At 33.0% G+C, this 23,230-nt stretch overlaps 3 protein-coding genes across 3 annotated transcripts; 1 reads left to right on the forward strand and 2 right to left on the reverse strand.

The window, feature by feature from the left end:
* Window positions 1–462: 462 nt before the first annotated feature.
* LOC129788491 (serine/threonine-protein kinase S6KL) lies at window positions 463–23,219 on the reverse strand. Its single transcript, XM_055824616.1, has 7 exons — window positions 22,978–23,219; window positions 22,729–22,826; window positions 22,307–22,659; window positions 21,372–21,470; window positions 20,321–20,479; window positions 16,091–16,179; window positions 463–1,013 (listed from the first exon to the last, which is right to left on the reverse strand). Exons 1-7 carry the CDS (start codon window positions 23,098–23,100, stop codon window positions 669–671), a joined length of 1,266 nt encoding a protein of 421 aa, XP_055680591.1. The 5' UTR covers window positions 23,101–23,219; the 3' UTR covers window positions 463–668.
* Window positions 8,698–14,934, forward strand: LOC129788492 (neurofilament medium polypeptide). Its single transcript, XM_055824617.1, has 2 exons — window positions 8,698–10,162; window positions 13,525–14,934. Exon 2 carries the CDS (start codon window positions 13,536–13,538, stop codon window positions 14,412–14,414), a length of 879 nt encoding a protein of 292 aa, XP_055680592.1. The 5' UTR covers window positions 8,698–10,162; window positions 13,525–13,535; the 3' UTR covers window positions 14,415–14,934.
* On the reverse strand, window positions 16,411–20,308 carry LOC129788493 (autophagy-related protein 101). The gene has a single exon (XM_055824619.1). It carries the CDS (start codon window positions 20,020–20,022, stop codon window positions 19,366–19,368), a length of 657 nt encoding a protein of 218 aa, XP_055680594.1. The 5' UTR covers window positions 20,023–20,308; the 3' UTR covers window positions 16,411–19,365.
* Window positions 23,220–23,230: the final 11 nt, after the last annotated feature.

Consider the following 23,230-nt stretch of genomic DNA (forward strand, 5'->3'; position numbering starts at 1 on the left):
TTTTTCACCCACCCTCGAATGAAAGGAAATTTTGAGAGGCTCGCAACGAAGGCAAATTGCATGAAGAACATCTAAATACGCGCATCTACGGTATGAGGTACTTGCTTAACTGATTGCAATTCATTTTGATTTAAACAAAAAAGAATTAGAGGGTATTTTTTAAAAGTAAAATTGCAACGAGAGCTGAACTAAATTGCTGTATTAACTAATATCACAAAAGTACTATGTATGTATCAGAACTTTGTCTGTACTGCGCCGACGGGAGCTTTTTTCCTGACATCTACAAATTCCCCCCATTTGTGGATGGAGCTTTCGCGCAAAAAGCTCTCCATCTGTGAAATTCCCCACACACAAGACGCGCACGTGGAAATTGCGCGGAAAAAAAAGAGATTGAAAAATGCCATTTGTTGCTCCGCCAAAACACACGCATATTTTCCAACACAATCAACAACTACAAAACTATTATACTTTCAATCGCATTTTAATGAATGAAAAAGAGCAGCAGCTCCACGGGGCGACTGGTGAGTAAATATATATTGTAATAATATATGTAACAAGAAAATTAACATTCTCAATTAATTCACACCAACTGATTAACAAGAACAAACTAAAAAAGAAAAAAAAATACTGCGACTTGTGGGAAGTTAGTTAAGAACTCCAACTTCGTCTCAATGGAATGACTCACGGTGTTTGTAGATAAAATTGCTGGGCTTCATTTTCTTCAACTTGCAGTCTTCAAATGAGAACGCCATGTACATGGCAATGCGCTCTAAGCTCAGCACCGAACGTATCCTCTTTTGGGGATTCACAACGAGTAATCGCTGCAGAAGATCCTTGGCAGCAACAGGAATATTCTCAGCTTCTTTTGGCAAATTCACCGTCATTTCCTCTTCCTCCACTCCCTCCCCATTTAATGGCACATCCATTGGGAATTTCTTCCCACCACATCCTGGTATATGGCACACTCCATTCCCTGCAGACAGTGGGGTGTTTCCTCTCTGAACAATTGGGTACTGTGGCAGAGTTAAAAAGAAATTTCAATTGAATTTTCTTTTTTATTTCAAAAAATATTTAATTGATGCATTCAATAAAATAATGTAGGGGAGAGTGGGTGAAGCGAGTAAAGTTCAAAGGGAAATATTCTAATATTCGGATTATTCATAAAAAAAAAGAAAATATTCAGCAAAAATATTTTTTTACATTCTAGATGTATAAGGAAAATTCTATGGAGCTTTCAATCAATTTTCTGGTATAATTTAGAAGCTTTTAGTTAATTAATTGAGTATCTAGATAAAAGAAATAATTCGATGAATAAAATTAATAGTTTTGATAGATATCTTGTTTAGAAATGAACCAATAGTCATTTGAACATTTTTTTAGTTTGGATTTTTAAAGTTTCTAAAGTTTTTTAAGTTCCTCTTTGCCTTTAAAATCAAGAATTCTTTTCCAAAATAAAATTGAAACTAAAAAAAAACCTTCAAACTCTCCCCATTAGACGGTAATCTTATATTATTTTTCCATTTCAACGGAAATGATCTTCAATCTGTAATAAAATTAATTCACCACTATATGGAGGATTCAGAGACTCACGCAAAACCACAAAGGTGAGAAGCAAAGATGCTAATATGTAAGTTAATATAAACATATGTATATTAGTTAATTAATACGAGATAGTTGATCAAAGATATTCTCCTTCGATCTAGTAAAATTTTTACCAATTATTGACACTGATGTGAGGTCAAAATCAACATTGTATAGAGAGAGAGACTTGTTTATTTGACTTTTTTTTTCTTCTTTCAGTGCGAAGAATATCATCACCATACGACCTTAACCCCTTTACACCGCACATCATCGCGACACTCTTTCTCTTGCCGCGAGAGCCCGTCCTCAGTCAGCAATACAATGCAAAAATTGGGAACAATTACTCCACATTTATTGCTTTCTTGCGAAAAACATCATAAGCATTAAGAGACGGTCAATTGGAATTTCTTATCGTGAGTTGAAGGTGCAACATCCTTAATTTTTCTTTTATTTAAAAATTTAATTTTCTATTCAAAATTCTCCGAGGATAGAGGTGAGAAAAAATTATACTTTTAATGGCCTTTATGCGCGCGACTTCTTTTTTTTTGAGATGGGGAATTTCACCAAAGACACGAGGCAAAAGAAGATAAGAAAGAAGTGACGTATAGAAATTAATATGCCCATCATGTAAATTATTTATACATCTTCCAATACACGGTTAACACCAATAAACACCCAAAAGATCTTGCGTCAGGTTTGGCAAATTTTTCACGTTACTTCACCACCATCGACTCCGTCGAATCATGTGAGAATTAATCAAAGGTTAATTGCTGCATTGGCCACAAGATCTTTTATTTTTTTTTCTTTCTCCTTCCCTCTTTTTTTTTGAAAAAAAAATTCATTGTAATGAATTTCGCTAAACGCATTCAATAAATGCGCGTCCTCCCTGCAAAATATTTTTTATGCGGAAATTGAACTTTAATATTGAATTTTTCTCACAAAGTATTTCCTAACCCATTAAGCACATAACTTTATTTTTTTTTTGTAAAACCACGAAGTTGGTGACATTCACTGGACAATGTCTAGGTCGTACATAGCCAGAATTATTTGAGTTGAATAGTAAAGTCTCTTCTGGCTTTTTTTCCACACTGTCTCGTTCTATTCTCGCGTACCATGTATGCAAAATGAGTAAAGACGCCAAAGTGTGGAAGGGATAAAAGCCGCACAGATATTGGAGTGAATTTGTTGAAAAAAAAATCAGCTTGTTTTTCACATTGAATTTTCCGGAAATAGAAAATTACATTTTAATGGTGCATTTGGAGGAATTTTTTCAAATCAACATCATGTCACCCTGCCACATTGCATCACTTTGGGAATGATAAAATAGTCCGTGATTGACTTGGAAAATTATTAGTTATTGTTCTTTTTTATTCAAACATTTAATAAACATCCTCCATCTCAACCATCTCAACTGTGTTGTACATTTTCAACATTTTCTCTCACAATCAGATTTTTTTAAGCGAAATTTAAACGAATTTCCCCTAAGACTAAAATGAAAATGATATTTTTTGCTGAAAAAAAAATACAACTTTCCAAGAATAGCTCGTGGAACTAATGAATAAAATTTAAATGCTAATTTCTATCACAACTTAATGTGTGGCTTTGCAGAATTTTGCTACGTTTTCGCGGAGCTTTTTTTACTTCTTCTCTGCAACACATCTCTACTAATTTATTCGAGTCTTTTTTCTGCGTCAAGATCAAATATAAGTTGATTCTTTGTCACTGTTGTGACGTGCCGAAGTCCAATGCATGCGGGGAAATGTACGAAAATCCCCGTGGAATTTACGTATGAGAGCCAGCAAAGGCGTCACATACCATCAGTGTCTTTTTTTGTTGATCGATATCCCATGAAGCATTTTGTGCGAAATGAGAGCATTAAAGAAATATAGTTGATGGTAGGTACAGTCTTTGTACCTATAAAATAAATTAAAGGGGAGTTGAAGGGGCTTTTGGCTTCTTGAAGAGTTCTAGTTGTAGAGATAATTTTGTGTGGCAGATTCTTGGCCTTGAGAACTGGTAATATGTGAAGAGGGGTCATTGGCGCGAAAGAAAAGGGAGAGATTCTCGCAAATCTCTTTCAATATTATGGTCAGACGGTGGTGGAGAAAAAAGATTGCACGAATGGGCAAATATATGTATGTATTATGTACATATATATATAAAATACAAGCATTCTCCCCCTGCGCTATGTGAGATTGATTTAGTGGTTGCATTGTAAGCCAAAGACTTGGAGGCATCTCCTCAGTCACATGCCCGCATAGAGAATTCTCCTTTATACCAACGAGGTGTGTATGTGCTGTGAATTCTGGATTGTTGACTAGGGCGCGGAGGCTGTGGGCACGGTGTGGGATAAAATCAAAGGAAAAGACAAGAAGTAACACACAAAGAAATAGCAATAACAAAAAAATTCAAATAGGCAATGGTGGACACAAGAACTGCCCATTCGCAACAATTGAAAAGGAATAAATCAATGTGAATTTTTCTCTACATAACTTTTGCCGCGCACAATTAATTTATTTATTTATGCACTTTGTTTATAATTCACCCCAATGACGGTGTAGAGATGATTTTTGCTCACACACATGATTTTATTTATCACCAGTGATGGAAGGTAAATGATTAATGGAAAAATTGTGCACATTGTGCAATTTTCCAATAAGATTTCAATCACTGCTGGCACAACCTTTTTTATCGCACAACACTCAGGTAAACTCATAAGGTAATATACTTTGAGATTATTTTCTGCGCAGTTTCTTAACACTCTGCAATATTTCTGTTTTTCAATAAAGGTCTCTCTTTGGAGAAATATCAAAAGGAAGAGATTTTTTTCTTTATTAAAAAAAAAAGAAATATGTGGGACGGAAAATAATTTTCAAGGGTTTTGCGGCTATGTTGCAAAATTTCAACAAAAAAAAGTCTTTTGCCTCTTTGTAACATGTCTTTGCTCATCTACAAAGTAAACTAATTGGTTGGCAATTATGAGGGTTTGTAGGAAGGAAAACTAATCATGAAAGTTACTTTAAAAATTCGTAATGAAAAATAACGAAATTTTATTAATAATTAAATCATAAGAATCTATAACGGTTAAGAAAATTAAGAATTAATCCCAAGAATTTTTGTAACTTTTTCTTAAGAAACTTTTTGGCATTAAATACCCGAAATTAACTCTTTTAACTCTTAGAATTTAAATAAATTCGAGTATAACGAACATATAGAGAGCAAAGCCCCCTTTTTGCAATATATTAAAAATCTTATCAGAAACATTGAAAAGGAATTTTATTACTACACTCTTGCATTCTATGGTCACCAACACCTTGACCATGGGGAATTTAATCTCAAATTGCACAGTAGAAAATGCATCAAGAAAACATTTAGAAATTTTCAACACACAATAATTACAAAGTGCAAAAAAGTAATTGCAAAAATATGAGGAAAAAATATCTATCAAGTGCATTAATTAATCTTCTTTAAAATAATTTTTCAATGTCACAAAAGGTATATACCTGCCATTAAAATAGTTTGAGAGATAGTGTGTGCTGGCGCTTTTTATGAAAGGTACATTTGTTACAAGGTTCAGGATTACCTTTCAAAGTCTTATGAATCATATAATGTGTGTGTTTTTGTATACATATTTTATCGGGAAAATGCATGCAAATATTTGAATGGTAAAACATGAATCACGCAATAGCCTTCTAAATAAATTTAATTTTATATGGGACATGTTAGTTTTGATAAGAAATTTTTCTTAATCTCTCCCGCCTCAGAGAAATCTAATTTGCATAAAAGACTAATGCAGGTTTAAGAAGTACAACAAAACATCTCTCACACAGTTCTTTGTTGGTTAAGAAAAACTAATAAAGATGATGCATTGAGCAATTATTTTGTAAACAAACAGGATTAAAGAGAGACTGCATATAGAAAGAAAAATTATAAATAGTAAAAGATGCATCATTAAAACATCCTCATGCGGGGATAAATGGGATGAAGAATAAAAAAAAGCTTGCAATGTGTCGTTGCAAATGAAGAAGATTCTCCGGTGTGCAGCAAAATATGCACCATACATGCATTTTAATTGCCATCGACTTGACGCCGTTTAATGATGAATTGAGTAAAGTTGTAATTAGAGTTATTTTGCTTCTCTTCTTGCACCACCTTTACACCACCTCTAGGAGAGGAGACAAGGTCATCAGTGTCTGAGAAGAACCCCTTTATCATCTTTCATTCTCCTGCTATGTATGTATATTTTTTCCCCACCTTCCCGCAGCAGGTTTCACAAAGTAATCAATGCACGAAGATAATCATCACAAAAAAGGAAATATTGCTTATGGCACAAGATTCTAAATTTAGAACTAGTTAGACACAATCATAATAAAGCCTTCTTACCCTGGAGAGACGAGACGAAAAAAATTGTTACATATATAGGTGGTTCTTGATGCATCTTTTCTCATTATGTTTTTCGCAACAACAAGCAATCCACCACATCTCTCCCCCTTTAACGATAGCCTTTTCTTCAAGTACCTTTTGCACGCATTTTTCTTACCAAGTTTTATTATCTTTTTATTTTAGCACTCTCAGAGAATAATTTCTTCATGTACAATAACATCATAAAAAAATAAAGTTAACAATCCATGGGTAATTTTGTTATTCAAATCATAAGATATTAAATTTTCTCATCAAGATAAAAATCTTTGAATTTATTAGTTTAATAGGAAGATCAATACTAGAACGACTTGAACCCCAAGCTTGAGGCTCCTCACAAGATCCAATTCCATATAGCATGGAAGAAGTAAAAGATCGCAAAGATTTAAATTCGAAAATGAAAAGAAACTAAAATGATTTTTTTATTCCATCCTCGTGTGGCTATTTTTATGCCATCACATTATTATCCTGAAGGTTGGCGCCTCTTGTGGTGCATCTCTCCTAGCAAGAATAAGAATTTTATATTACCAACGGACGCGACTACGCCATTTTGCCATAAAAATCCCCCTGTGATACAATTAAAATTGCTCCTTCGTTGGAAAAGCAAAAAAAAAAATTGCTTATGTTAGCAGATCTCGTCCGTAAGATTTATTTGCGTAAAATTTTAGCATTTAAGCTGTAGAAATTTTATTTGTCAATAAAAATATTATGCAAAAAGTCGAGATTTCGTAGTTTAATGGTTTTATGAATCATCTACACACCACCATTCATTCGCGACGACGAGGGTGATCTTGGAGTCAACATTTCCGCGGAGGGAGGGAAGAAAAGCGAAAATGATCGTAAAAAAAGTACGCGGTAGAGAAGCATAAAAAAAACGCCGAGATAAACATGAAAAAAGACTAACATTTACTCACAAAAATCCCAAAAGAATTGTGTGTATAAAAACAATTACCTACTGTCTCTGCGACTTCTGGATGTACGTAGTGTAAGACAGATCTTTTTTTTTAATATTATTTACATTGAAGCTGAAACAATTAACATGTCGTAAAATCTCTCGTTTTTTTCACCTTTACCTATGGCTAATTCATTTATCTCTTCATCGTTTTAAGGTGAAGGTTGTCTTATTTTTTTTTTGCTAAATTTATGTGTCACATGCGTCTGTCTGATCATCTACATAGTTGTGGTTTGAAGTTGTTTGAACGCTGTTGCGATAGTTTCATTGTATGCTTAGGCACTTTATAGGAGATTTAGCTCTCATATGACGAACTTGCAAATTTGGAACTTTCCGCTCGAGTTTCCCCTCCATTCATCCGGCTTTTGTGGATCTCATTTTGAAAATTTTCACGTGTGAGAAAAGCAAAATACATAGCATATGGGTGTCGTAATATAGCCGCACTGAATTGTGCCCCTCTTGTGTGGTTCTTGAGATGTCTTTTGGTGTGTGCGCAAATTGACTTGGGATTTGATTAAATCGAATTAAATAAAAATGCAGTTAATTCAGATCGCGACAATTTTCACAACGCACACACTCACCCACACGAGACATGCCTCATCTCCTTCTCATCTGCTCTCTCAGGCATTATGTACAATAATTCTGGAAGATTCCCGAGGGCAAAGTTAGAATGAGATCAACAGCATCTCCAAACTCACCACAGAGTTGAAATAGCAAAAATAGATTTCTATCATACTTTTAGAGTCAAATGTAGTTGAAAATAATAATTCACACCATTTTCTACTTCATCGCAAATTTTAGTCTAAAAAAAACTTCATGCCTAATTTATATAGTTGTATATACATATATTTCTTCACGCCTTTTAGCACTTTGGGCATTTAATCTGAAAATTACCATCCAAATGATTACATAGAAAAAATTCACACTTATATTTAATTTTATGACAAATCGTTAAAGTTTTTCTGGGAAACCTTAAAAAATTAATGTTTTGTACCAAGAAGTTGACTACTGGTTGATCATATAAATAACATCTTAATCATAACATATTAGCTAAATATTTTTTTGTTAAAAAGAATTATGGCAATCGTATTAGAATATTTAGAATAATAGTTAAACATTAGAATTCAACAAGTGGTAATACATGTGGTTTAACCCTTTTACGTTCTTTGGGTCATACATAGACCCAAACGTGAAACATTCTTTTTTTTCGAATTTTAAAGAATTTTATTGTTTTTATTTCAAAGTTAGAAATGCATGAAATTCAAGCAGAAGTGGTCAAAGAAAATATTTGCCTGAGAACTATCGTTTAAGAGAACCCATAGAATGTTTCACGTGTACGTAAGAGATTTTTAACCCTTTCCTGTTCTTTGGATCTCTCCTTAAACCAAACGTGAAACATTCATTTCTCTCCAATTTTAAATAAATTAATTTGTTTTTTTTTTTTCAAGTCAAAATTCCATAACATATACCTGAATGAGGCCAATTTTTTGTCTTTACATTCTGCCTAGGAAATGTCCTCAAAGTGGTCTAAGTTTAAGTTTATCCTTAGGATAAATTTCACGAATGTTTCAAAGTTTCATTAAGATGTGAAAGAATTAATTGCCTAATCTTCATTAAGATTAACTGTTTAAGAATTTATTTCTTAAACCATTTTATTCGTCTTTTAAATTGAGAAAAAAATTGTATTCCAATATTACCCGCTAAAAAAGACATTTCTACGCCCCTGTTTTTTGTCGAATAAATAATTCAGCCCAAGGCAATTATGAATCATTTACCCCCCTTGCAAGTTTTTCTATTAGGAATTTCTTTAAAAACAAAAATCAACTCTAAAACTGGATATTGGACTTTAAATAAGTATCTCAACGTATAGAGGAATTCCTCTTTAACGTCACACTAATAAAATTAAAAATAAATCCACAAAATATCAATCTTTCTATCTGAAATATTCCTTTTTTATTTTTTTTAAATTTCCAAGAATAAACATTAAAATTCTAACTTTCCCACTATTCTACTCACAATATTTTACGATTCTTGGGAATTTCCTTATTGCATTATAAGAATCTCTTTTTGTTTCTCTACAAAATCTAAAGCATATTTTCCCAAAAGTATAATCTGAATGTTTAAATAAATAGCTGATATCTTGCGGAATGTGGGGAAATTCATATATCGATATGACCTTTAAATTTTGGAAAGAAAAGGTAAATATTAGGTAGGTTGTTTGATGAAAATAAAAAAAAAAAAGCCACGAGTATAGTAAATTCCAATTTTTACGGCAAACAAGCATCACTCTTTCCTGTGATACCACAAAAAATGTTCAATTCCAATGAATATTTCATTTATTAACTTGATGTGCTTTTGGTGGAAAAAAAATATGTCGAGAATTTTTATCAAATGAGAAAATCCACTGAAGGCACTTCTCTGGGTGACGGACAGATGAAAAAAAAGCATCTAATCTCATTTATTCAACTGGTTCGCGGTTGTATCATTGGAAAATTGATCTGTTTAGCATATAAACTATATGGCAATATGATTTTGTGGCGTATTTAATCTAAGAACTAGGGAATTTCCAGCTCTGACTCATTGGAAGTATGTTTGAATAGCTATATACAATGCCTCAAACTGGAAAAGTTCAACAAGGGACCTCTTCATATCCCCATGAGAGGGATATCAAGTGACCATATAGAGAGAATATTGACCTCCTATGTGTGCTAGCTGGGGGCATACCTTCGGGAATATTTTTCAAACTTTGCGTGGCAAACGATCGGACATAAATGAAGGAGACAATATAAGCAACATGCATGCTCATAGCATATGGGATAACCCTCCTGCAACATCCTCCCCATATGTCGTGTACTCTTTGCGTCCACAAGCACCGACACGCGGGGTAAGGAGACCCACCGCAGCAGTGGAGGAGTTTGCGGTGAGATTGTCGTGGATTCCACAAGAGCAGAGAGACACGCTCAAGACCCCCACCATTCCTACACATAGCTCTGGCGGTGTGAGGTGCGTATAAAAGGCAGCTGGAGAATTAGAATCTCGTTCATACTGCTTCCACCAACCGACAATAATAATTCAAGTCTTCACGGCATTTCTTTTAGTATTTTACCCCCAACTAATCCAACTGATTTGTGCAGTTCTTGCTAAAAGATAAATCAATTTGTGGTGAAGTTTTTTTTTGAATCAAGTGCTACCCTTTCAGTGTGTCTTCAGGTGAGTTTTCTTGTGCAGCTCCCCAGAATTTTCTTAAAGATTTTCTTACGACAAAAAAAGAATCTTCAAATTTTGGGATGTGAATCATAAAAGTGCAATATATAGGTCTTTAAAGTTAGTGAATTGAGTCTTATTGTGTACTAAAAACTACACAGAAAGAAATAAGCAAGAATTATTAAGAAATGTTCTTAAGAAGTTTGTGCAATTCTCAAACAATTAAATGAAGCAATATTAATTAAATTTCTTGCATTAATAATCGTGAAGAGTTCAAAGAAACGTCATAAGATCTTTGAGATAAATAATATGAAAATTTTCAAGCAATTTTGAGCATTTCTTGACTCAACAAAACGAAGAGTAAAAAAATCTCTCAGATAATCATATTTTGATTAAATTAATTACGTTATTAAAAAAATCTAAAGATTTTATCTTCTTATCTCAAATTCTGATATAGGTATACCATTCAATTTTCTTACGTCTCAATTACTCTTCTGCAATGAATTTCGATTGATTCGACTTGGAAGAAACTGATAGAATATTTAATGAGAAATCTTTTTTTTTTTTTAATTTGAATTCTTAGAAGAATTTTTCTTGCTAAAATTTTTAAAGAATTCCATCTTTAAGAAAAAAATTAGCTCTAGAAAACATGTTTTAAGAAAAGTTCTTCCCAATTTTATTATAATAAATTTTTAAGAATTAAAGAAAAATGTTTTGCATAGAAATACATTTAAAGGGCACAAAGAAAAGTTACACAAACTAGTATACAAATCAGCGTTGAAAGGGTTAAAAATCTTTTAATAAATTTTATTAACCTTCCCCCCCCCCACTTCTCATCAACCAACCTATACTCTCCTAACCATAATGATAAAAAGTGAAAAGAAATATTGTCCCATTTTTCATGCATCTCAATAAATTAAAAATTTCATAATAATCGCAGCAAAAGAGAGAAATTTTTTTCACATCAACAAAAAGAATTTTTTTTCCATAATAGGGTATAATCAATAATTTATGCATGATAAACTTGTTTTAAAATCCCGCGGGCTTTTGCGGCTTAGCAAACTATATCACTCTCTGGCGTGTTGTTCAAAATCACACGACATTATTAATTAAATAATTTCCGTTATAAATCAAAATTGTTGCATAATTTGCCCACTGTGCATATCTTTTCGTGTGCATTGCGTCTTCACGAGCTCTCTGCATTCAATCACATCCAAATGTTCAAAATAATAAATTCCCTTTGCGCCTTTCCTCCATGTAGATTGAGTAACTTTCCATCACCACTTCTGACCACATCTCCCTATTCGTGCTTTTTTTTTCTTTCTTTCTTTTTCTTCTTCGTAGTTTCGACCAAATTAATACATATACTTTCAACTTCCTTCCAAAAGGGAAGGCAAAGAAGAAGTAGAAGAAGCTCTTTCAATCAAATAGAGAAATTTATATACGATGAGATCTTTAAGGAGAAATTGGGTCAATTTCATTTTGTAAATAGAAAAAAATTATTCATTCTACGCGCAACTTTCTTCCTCGAGCTTTTTTCGTGTTTTCTTTCCGCCCAAAAAAAGTCTTCCCCCCGCCCCCCCACACCTTCCGCCACCCACTGAAATCCAATGTACGCGCGATGTACATCTGAGGAGGGATTTTCAGCGGAAGGCATGCCTTTTGTGTGTATCAAACACTCATATCATCCACTATCAAAAGTGATTGTGTCTCATTGAAATCATTCACCAGCCCGTAGAGCGGATGTGTAAGAAGTTATTCTGTTTGTTTGATTGAATTAAAAAGACGATGGGTTATTGCTGAAATAGGAGGGGAAGAACTTGTGAGAGAATGCGAGGAGCTTGCAAAAGAATTTCAAGACTTTTTTTTTGCTTCTCCTTCTTCTGCTCCTTATCTTCTTCATTTTGCAAGATAAAATCTTCATACACTCTTAAACAAAAAAAAAAAAGAAACCTTCTCCCCCACATAAGATGATTACAATTTCTCACACACCGCGATGCCATATATATATTATTTGAATAATAAGATAAAATTGCGCTTTAAATTACTGAACTTGTACTTGAATTGGGTGTACTTAAACTCTCTTCCCCCAGAGCATACAAATAGAGAGGTTATTTTATTGAACTTCCGTTCGTTTTATATGCGAAATTGCAGTTCAGTGAGGGAAATTGTAGCGCACCTTCTTACACATTTTTTTCTTTCTTCTTATCTTCTTTATCAAATGGCGAGAAAATTTTTATCTCAAAGTTTGGGAGCTTTTTCTTTAATATTTGTGCAATGAAGAAGCTTTATTGGTACCAATTCTGGCATATCTTTTAATAGTTTTTTTTATGGAAAATTTGAGCACAATTTAGTTCCAAGAAAATCTTCGATAATGCAAATTATTTATTCGATTTGTGCACGCGTTATGTCATTTTTTTGCATTAAAATTCCAATGTCAAAGTCACTACGAAGCCGCCTCGTGGTTTTCCATGGTGGTAATACTTTCCCACATAAAATTAATCTTAATTAAGTTATGCAAAAAATTTGCATTTCTAAACCACGATAGGTTATTCAAATAAATTGGTTAAGCAGACAAAAATTGCAAACTTATTTCTTCGTTAACAGAGGACGTTATCCTAGAAACGGACACAAAAAATTAGAGAACTGAAATTGAATTTAGTTTCGCTTTCTTCATCCAAAACATGAATTCTTATGTTGAATCTATTGTTATCTATCTCTATCTATCCATCTATCTCTTAATTAAAATCGTGTAAAAGGGCAATTAATAGAATTTGGTGAACTAATAACACCGCAAATAGACTCAATTTAATTATAGGCTTACTCCGCAAAACGTGAAGATTTACGTCAAAGTCAGATACATAAGAAAGATTTTAACGAATTGAGGACGTTAGTTCGATAATTAATTAATATCCATTGATTTAATAGCGAAACAAATCAACATATCTATAAATTAATTTTTATCTCATTGCAACATAATTTTTCCCACGAAACCACGTAAAGTTTTTCTTCGTTCTTGTGTCGAGAGAAGCATAAAAGTTCTCTATGCGCCACTATTTTCATGACACTTCTGTAGCATCAAATGTGACGAAGAATTTTTGCGGGAATTAATTTTCTCAGGCACACACAGAGAGCAATGTTGCCGAGATAGAATAGAGATAGGCATGACTGTATGTAATTATGAGGATTTTTATGCACAAAAATATGTTCATAAATAAAAAATGCTGTGAAAGATAATGATGCAATTGTCCATTTTTTTTCATTACATATTGTCTGTGCACAAGATAATTGTCTGTGTATTCGTGTCTAAGCATTTTATTTTAATTCACATTTTTTCCATTTATTTCTTTTCACGCTCTTGCGAACAGGAAGAAATAAAATGCAGCGAAAAGTCTTTCTTCTCCTGGCCCTGTGTGCCCTCGCATATGCCCGACCCACGGAAAATGATGTTTCTGCCGTCAAGGAAGCTCCCGTCGTTGCTGCCAAGGATGTTCCAGCAGCACAAGTGGATGACTCCAAGTCCGTTTCAGATGAGACAGTTGAAGTAGCCAAGGCACTGCCAGTGGCGGAGAAGCCAGCATCACCAGCAGCTGAAGCAGCTCCTGCGAGTGCTGATGTGTCCAAAAGCTCCGAGGAACGAAAAGTTCCCGTGAGCGAAGAATCCAAGGAGAATTCCAAATCTGAGGAGGATCTACCCAAACCAGAGGAACCCAAAGCACTCCCAGCTGCTGGTGAATCCGCCAAACCTGCCCTAGCACCGGAAGAGAAAAAAATCGAGAGTGATCTGAAGAAGAATGATGCTGAAGCTGCTGCACCAGAACCCGCAAAGGCTGAACCCCTTGCTGATGATGCTGTGCGACAGGTGAGGGATACCGTTGAGCCAAAGGAGGCCGCCAAGGAGCCCGAGAAGAAGCCAGAGGAAGAAAAGAAGGTCGCCGTGGAGGAGAAGAAACTCCCAGAGGAAAAGAAAGAGGCTGATAAGCCAGTAGCTGCTGCTGCTGCTGAAGCTGAGGCTCCCAAGAATTTCCAAGGTGATGAGGCTAAGCGAAATCTCGATGAGAAGAAACCCGCCCTGCCTGAGAAACCCGCCGCCCCTGCTGCACCTGCCCAGGAATCTTCTTCTGCCCCAGCTGCTCCAGCCCCACCAGCACCACCAGCAGTACCCGCTGTCCCACAACCCCCACCAACTTCAGATAGCCAAGAATCCGCTGAGAACCCCAACTCCCAGGAGAGTCAGGAATCCAATGAGTCTGAGTAGAGTGGATCACCACTTCATATAAATCTCAAATAATTTTCCCGCGCAAATAGCTCGTAGCAATGTCCTGCCCCTCCCTCCAGAATCCCCATCCTAAAGTATTCCCTCCCCTACCCCCCTTTACGATTTTATTTTATTAATATAATTCTTTATTTTGTAATTGTAATGCAATTAACGATTACGAGTCATTTTTTACGTCAATCAAATTATTTTGAGTTGGCACGAGATGAGAAAGAAAAAATAAATAAAATAAAATAAAAAAATCCCCAAGATAAGGTAAAATCAACATCCTATAGATTTTAACTATAAGTCTATGTTGAGAAAAGAATGTCCAGTGGAAAAGTGAAAAGTAATGCAGGATACTTCCACTGAATTTCATATGAATGTTCTATGACAGTCGTCAATTTTCATTGTGGAAGTATGGAAAATCAAAATGATTTAGAAGAGAAGATAATTTGTAATTCTCCTTATTATTTAGTTTAAAAAAAAGAAGAAAAAACAATAAAGATAGAATTTACAAGAACGCCAGCATTTTTCTTTAAACATTTCCGATGAAATAATTTAAATGAAAGAACAAAAAACAAATTAATATGAATTGTGTTTCATCCTACGCTCAATTTTCACGAGTAGAAATTAATCTTGCAGGGAAAAAGTCTCTAACTAGAGACCAGCAGCACATGCTTGACCTTCCTGATGAAGGTCTGGGGTTTTTTTTTCATCTCTCTAGCAGGGAAATTGGCAATTTGACACGAGATTCATAAACTGCATCTTCTAAAATGTAATTTTCTTCGAGGAAATTTACGACATTGTATGAGATAAGTAATCTACCTAATGTTATCTGAAAAAAAGGCATCTAATTTAATTCTCTCCGCGGGGAAATACCGAAATATCAATTAGAAACCTATAAAGATGGTATTTCCAATGCAATTGACAGAGATCATTAGTTAGTGCTTCTATGTGTATTAGATTGTAAAAATATTAATTTTATACAGCTCATAAATTATTTATTAATGTGATTGTAAAAATTAATTTTTACTGCTCACTTCGGTAATTTAATGCTTTATCAACATTTGTTTGTTTGAAAGATTCATTAAAGCATTAGATAGTTGTTTGAATTTGATTAGAATCTTCTTGTTTAGCTGATAAATTCAGGCAAAGCATGATCATTGACGATGGGTGAAATTCACTATAATCAGACAATCTTAAGTTTCTTAAAGTTTTCTGAAGATTCTTCAAGTTTTCTTAAGAATGTGTTAAGTTTTCCTAAATTTCTTTAAGAAAAAACTTAAAATTTCTCAGGAAAAATTTAAGATTCTTAAGTTTTTTTTTAAGGGAAACTTAAGATTTCTTAAGTAAGTCGAGCACAATGCATATTTCTGATGATTTTTACAAATTCCAATGTAAGAAAGCGATCAGAAATTCAGCCTGATTGAAGATATCTTAAGTTTCGCTTAAGAAAAGTTAAAAATATTAAATGTTTCTTAGAAAATCTTAAGTTTCTCTTTAAGAATCTTAAGAAATGTTATGAAAACTTAAGGCATTCTTAAGAAAACTTAAGTCTTTCTTAAGGAATCTTAAGACTGTCTGAACAGTGAATTTCACCCGGAATCTGAATGCAACATAAAGTATAAAAACTTAAAAAAAAAAAGTAAAAACGTTAAAAAAAATCAGAGACTCACCTTATCAGTTAGCATGAGGCAAGCAACGACTCCAAGGGACCACCAATCAACAGAATGCCCATAGGGTTGTGCGCAGAGAATTTCAGGTGCTGAAACAGAGACAGAAAAGAATCTCAGTGCATTTTTCTACTACTTACCTTCACATCTAAACAAATATTTCAAGAAAAAAAAACGGAAGTTTTCTGATTTACTAAAAACAACGACACAGAGATGAAAAAAAAATTGTGTTTGCGTGAGAAGTTAAGAGAGGAAAGAGAACATTCAAAAGTGAAAGTTTGGCAAGGGAGGATTCTATAATATAAATTCTAATAGAGCTTCAATCACTGTTTTCTCTTTCAATTTATTTATGCATTTTTAAATCTTCTAAAATTTTTTCTTCTTAATTGGTAATATTTTTTCATCTTTATTTTTTCTTTTATAAAATACCATATTCTATATTCTAAATTTCTATCTTTACTTTGTGGTTGATTCTTAAATTTTTTTTTTCTTTTCATTCATTGTTCTTCATTATGTAATTTAATAAAATGAATTCAAGAATTATCATCATCTAATTCTTTCATTTTTTTTTCACTACACATTTTACACCTTAATAGCTAATTTACTTTGCATTTTATTTTTAAAAATTCTATTTAATCTTTATTAACACAAAGTGGTTATTTTGTAATCACAACTTTTACACCCGATTCTCCATTTATGTTTTTTTAATTTTATTTACTTTTCATGCCTCTTTCTTTTCTCATTTTTTTTTGTTTTGTTGGTAGTATTATAAAATCAACATTCTTCTGCCCTTTTCTTCTCTTTGCCTTTTGTATCACCATTCCCATTTACACATTGGTTTGTTTTTTTTTTCTTTTTAATTTCTCATTCAATTTTATGAAGACATTTTGGTCATTTCTTCTTCTCATAATTTTCGTCATCATGTCCGTGAAAAAAATCATCTAACTCCCACTAATGGTCTAAAATTAATTTTATTTTTGATTATTTTTTTTTTCGTAATTTCTTTTAAGCTTTTTTTTACGCAGGTGGTCCAAGAAAAGAACTACAAAACACAAATTACGTATGACAAACAACAAATATATCAAACATATTTTTCTTCTTAATTTATGTTGTTTGAATTTTGTTGGAATATTACATTTTATTACACATGACATTTAAATAATAATTATAATTCATTTCATTTGGAGTTTAATGCAAAAAAAAAATAATAGAAAAATTTAAAAGAGATATTGAAATTTTCTTTTATGTGAAAAAAGACCCCTCTTTGCTAATTTCCTTTTCAAAAAAATATAGGCCCTTTTACATTAATTATTACGTATAATTTTTGAGACAGTAAAATCCGAATTTATTTACCTTAAGGGGCGAACAATTAACAGAATTGATGGAATACAGAATAATAGAATTTTTTTTTCATAGCACTTAAGAGTTTTTCAAGTTATTCTCTCCTCTATATTCCCACAAAAAAATTGTTCTTAACTTTTTTCCAAAAAATAAAATCTTCTCTAAAATACAAATCCAAATGAAATAATTGAAGAAATCTACAAAGTTTACGTTAAAAAAAATAACTTAATTGTCTCCATTCGCATAAATATATATTTTTATGTAGGTATTAAAATTCACATCACAATATTTCTATTCAAACAACAACTATTATAATATTTCGATTATTGAAATATTATTGTTTTGTAGAGTTGAAAGAATAAGAGAAAAATAAACAAAAATTGCAAAATGTGAGAACTTCTTTTGCATTTCCCACGAAAAACGCGATTCAGTTTCATTCTTCTGACATTCGGGTATGTAGAATTATTTGTTTTTATTTTTTTATTTATTTACAAAGAGAAAGAGTTTTATTGTTCAAAAAGTTTAATAATTCTATTATTTTTTTCTACACCAAATTTGAACATTTCTTTTACCACCACATACGTTTTTTTGCCAGCTCTTTAACACGCACGCACTTCTCCGTTAGTTAAAGTTCTTTTTTTTCTTTATACATTTTAGTGACAATGAAATAGAAAGGGAGGGGAGGTAAACAACACACTAATCGACAACGAGACTAATTTTCCACCCAAAAGAGGAAATACAATAAAGTATTAAATGTAATATAGGTAGGTATAAAAATTAGTATAGAGAGATACATAAAAAAAGGTTCTTCAAGACTGAGAAAAATCAACGTTTCTTCCTCATTACCGTAAATTGAATTAATTCGTTTTATAGTATGTCCCAAGATAAACGTACTATTTTTTTTAATACATAATTTTGCATTATATAAGTTTTGTTTTCTTCTTAATTTTATCGCTAATTAGTTTTCTTTTATTAATTTGTTTTTGTTGCATTTTTTTATTTAAAAATTTCTTTTTTTTTTTTGGTTTAAATTTACGTCATCATACGTTAAAAATTAATAATGCCGAAATGTTCAACTTTGTAGAATAAATCAATTTCGTTTTAATCTATAAGTATTCCAACTATATACCAAAATAATAAATTTGATACATTACCATCAAAATATTTGTTTTTCCTTTTTAATTCAATACCTGATGAATGGTATAAAATATCCTCAAAATGTTATAAAAATCAAAAGAGAGTTATCTATAAAAATAAATTGAAAATTACCCACGAAAAATAACCTAAAATTCTATAATCTAAAATCTTTCCAAAATTGTTCCTTAAAAATAATCGTTGGTTTATATTATTTACCAAATAAAACTTGTAACTTCCACGCAATTCTTTTTTTGTAATCTACCAAATGTTGGTAAAAAGACCCAAAAGTATTTAAAAAAACATAATTATAAAAGATTTATGATAGAATCAATCCCATTTGTTGATTTTCAAAACAATAATGTTACGTTTTTGGTAATTGATGGTAAATTGTTAATAAAAATGAATATTTTTTTTCAATACTTTACCAACAATTACCAATCCACTTTACCACATAAATCATTTTAGTAAAAAAAATCCAAATTATTAAATTTTATTCTAAATAAATGAATTATATAACCCAAAATTATTTTTCCCTAACTTTAGATGATAAAAATCTTATAAAATATTCATAATTTTCGAACCTTTTCATACGTTAATCTTGGAACATTTTTTTTTAAATTTTAAACATAAAAAAAGAATAAATTTTAAGAATAGAATGTGAGTAAAAATTAAAAAAAAAAGTCTTTCCTATTTTTTTGGATTAAAAGAGAAAATGAAACAATCATACGTAAATTGTTTATATTATTTCTTATTGTTGAAAATAAACTAGGACTACATACAGTATTGATTGAAATTTTAAGTCACAACGAGAGAGTCTCTTTAATAAGTTTCTTCACGGTATTCCCAACGGAGCCCCCACTCGGTTCGGCCGTGCTGAATTTACATTTAAACAGGTACGGCTGAACATCGGGGAAGGTCGTGTCGAAAATTAAATCCATCTCCGATTGACTCGGCATCCGTGGGACGTAGTCATGCCGATTCATCACCTCCGAAATGTAGAGAATCTTCTCCGTTAGCATATCCCCAACTTGCTCACGGCACAACTGCCGTTCGTCCTCCGTGTAAAGATTTATCAGGTCAAGTCGCACCGTCCACACCTCCCACGGAATGCACTCTGGGGCAAAAGGCCAACGATTCTTCTTCTTCTGGAAAAACTCCAGACTTATCTGCCCGGAGCCGCAGCTCTCATTGCTCCTTAACTGCTCACTGAAACTACTTATTTCCGCACGAATACGGCGATCGAGACTTTCGGATGTGCAACAAACGTACGTGTAGTCGATGAAATTGCAATCAACATCAGTCGTCCCAATGGTACCCACGGAATAGACTGCCTCCTGATTGTACTCAAACTTCCCCAGTGAACGATAGAAGAGGACTGTGTGGAAGATACTCGCCACAGCCTCATCCACTTGCCTACCCTCGACACGCATTTCAAATACTTGCGAACGCGCATTCATGATCACAGCCTCTGTGTAATCTCTCCTCTGTGTACTACTCCTGCCCACACTTCAGCAATTATTATCAGAGTAATCTCGGATGAAGGATCAAATTGAAGCATAAGGGAGGACAGAGTTTTTTTTTTTGTTTTTTCCCTTCTTCTCAAACTACTTTTCACGAACGAATTACTCAGTAAACGTGAAGAGAAAAAAAATATTTGAAAGAAACCCCACGCACCCACACACATACACACGTAGGATTATCTATCCTCTCTCTCTCGCCTATATAGAGCTCTTAGAAATTAACAGATGTAGTTACCCATGTACTTTGCTGTGCCACACATGGTGCGTGTCCTTTCACCAATCTTCAGCCACGCACTCAAACCAAAGTCCGTCAATTTGATATGATAATCCGCATCAACTAGAATGTTGTCAGGCTTGAGATCGCGATAGATAACACCGGCATTGTGGAGAAAATCTGTGAGATTTTTCCAAAAATTTCTTTCAATTGAATAATTCTCGTGAAAAATCAATGGGGTGTTTATCTGCCGAATATTTTGACAATTTTGACGAATAATTCAAAGATTAATGAATAATCGCTATGTATTCTCATTATCAGCTAGAATTTAGTACTTCTTCAGCTTGAATTTACTACTTTCTCGGTTAGAATTTACTTTTTTTAGTACTTTTTCGGCTCTTAAATATAGTACATATTCGCTTTAAATTTAGAACTTTTTCGGCTTAAATTTAGTACTTTTTTAAATTCAATCTAAAGAAGTAAATTGAATAATTAAAAGTACTAAATTCTAACTGAAAAAGTTGTGAATTCATTGGAAAAAAGTACTAATTTGAAGCCAAAAAAAGTACTAAATTTAAAGTGAATATGTACTAAATCTAATACCAAAAAGTACTAAAAAAAGTAAATTCTAACTGAGAAAGTAGTAAATTCAAGCTGAAGTAGTACTAAATTCTAGCTGATAATGAGAATAGTGTACTTTTAATTATTGAATTTACTTCTTAAGATTGAATTTTAAAAAGTACTAAATTCTAGCCGAAAAAGTACTAACTTCAATAATTAAAAGTACTAAATTCTAGACAAAAATATAAAGTTAATTCTAGCAGAAAAAAGTATACTGAATAGAATGCAAAAAAGGTGCTAAATTTAAACATATAAAATAAGTACTAAACTGAATTTCATTTCTTTGACTAGAATTTAGTACTCTTTAGACATTAAGACTATGTAAAAAAAAAGAATTATTTGTCTGTTGAATATTTTGATTTTCTTGGCGAATCATCCGAATAATCGGAATATTTTCAGTCACATAAACACCCCTTGTGAAAAATAAAATTCAAAAAGAAAAAAAACTTACCGAGAGCTAAAGCAATTTCTGCAACATAAATCTGTACCAAGTTGTAGCAGAATGTTGTCACAGCATCAAATAATTCACCACGTGGTACAAATTCACAAACTGCAATGGAAAAGTTTAATATAAAAAATCTCTTTTTAGCAAAATATTTTTGTTTAATTCAATTTTTAATCAAACAATGAAAATTGTTTTCTAAGTATAAATTGGCATTGCTCATTGCTAATCAAAATTATTTTTGATAAGAAATTTGATAAAAGATTTGATTGCAGATGCTGAATGACGCACAAAATGCGGGAATTGTGATAAAAAAATATATTTTTGATAAAATTATAGTTCATTTTGTGATTGAGTTGATTGAGTAAGAAATAAATGGGAGAGATGCGGGTTGTTTTAGCTTTTTTATCTGTTTTATTTTGTATCTAATAAAAAGATAAATTTCCCTTTAGAATAATTAGAATAATTAGATGAATTTTTAGTCTCTTTATTCCTCAATAGACAGAAAATTAAACCTTTTTCATCATTTAGGTAGTACGTAAATTTTTATCTCTTTTCTTTGAATGCCAATAGATTTAATGACTTTTCAGGGTCTACCTGTGCTTAATGAAAGTGCTAATTAGTCTCTTCCCTTTTAGGTGAGCAACAATAGAGAGAGAGTAAGAGACCTAAAAATGCCAAAAGGTAATTTTCACACACAAAATTCCCCAGAAAATGTCACAATTGGAGACCATTTGAGGGTAATGAGAAGGTGATATGTGCACAATATTGCAAGGAGACGCAAAATAATGTTCTATAAATAGCACAAATAAGGAGTACATTGTACAGGAAATCCTTTAACAGAGCGATACAACAGAGAGAGAAGAGAGAGAGCAGAGAGAGAAAATTCCTCCCTTTGATGGTGCTTCAAGCGTAAAGAGGAATTGGTGGAGGAGGATACTCACGGATGTAGATATTCTTGCGATTCTGCCAGTAGGAGAGACACTCAACAATAAAGGGATGATGCCCGCAGCGCGATTGAATGTCCACCTCGTCCCGTAGTTGCTTTAGCTCGTTATCCTTGATAATTTGGGACTTGCTGAGAACTTTTAGTGCGTACTCCTTGCACGTATCCTTCTCCACAACACTGTAAACCTTGCCGTAGCCCCCAGAAGCCAGGTAGCGCGATGTGATGTACTTCTGATCCTCAGGACCACGATGAATCTTGAAATGGGGCAGAAAGAGATGTTCCCGCTGTGCAATTGGCCAGGAACTCTTGGACAGTATTAGGTCTTGTGTGTGGGACTTTGTGGAGTCACTGTGGAACAAAAAACCACAAGTACCATTGAATTGACAATTCATCTGATGAGATCACGGGGGGCCTCACCTTCGTGGAAATGTTGACAAAATATTGTTGCAGGATCTCGAACTAAGACGATTCCGGAACGCCAAAGAGGGGGAAGAGCAGAACTTGTAGAGTCCGTTCTGTGTGGGTGTGTAATCAGGAAATAAAGAGATAGCATCACACATATTTTTTTTCATCTAAACATGACAACTTTGAGCTTTTTTGCGCGTGAAAATGCTTTGGGCGAGAGAGAAAAAAATATCTCTATGAATACAAAGGAATTGGACGTACCTGCGTGAGAGAAGTTGATCTTTTGGTGTAATTGATGCAATTATCGGGCTCACTTACGCCGTTACGCGATGCACTGTACACTACAGGTGAATTTCCATGGATTCTACAACCTAAATTGCCCATCAAATATGTACAAAACTGCAATTTTCTTCCCGAACAATTTCACTTCCCCCAGAAACTTTTTAGCAAGACATCTTTATGCTGTACCTGTGTGAAGTTGGCTGCAAGCTGTCAATTTTACAATGCTGTGATT

The sequence above is a fragment of the Lutzomyia longipalpis genome, chromosome 2 (assembly GCF_024334085.1).
Source record: "Lutzomyia longipalpis isolate SR_M1_2022 chromosome 2, ASM2433408v1".
NCBI lineage: Eukaryota > Metazoa > Arthropoda > Insecta > Diptera > Psychodidae > Lutzomyia > Lutzomyia longipalpis.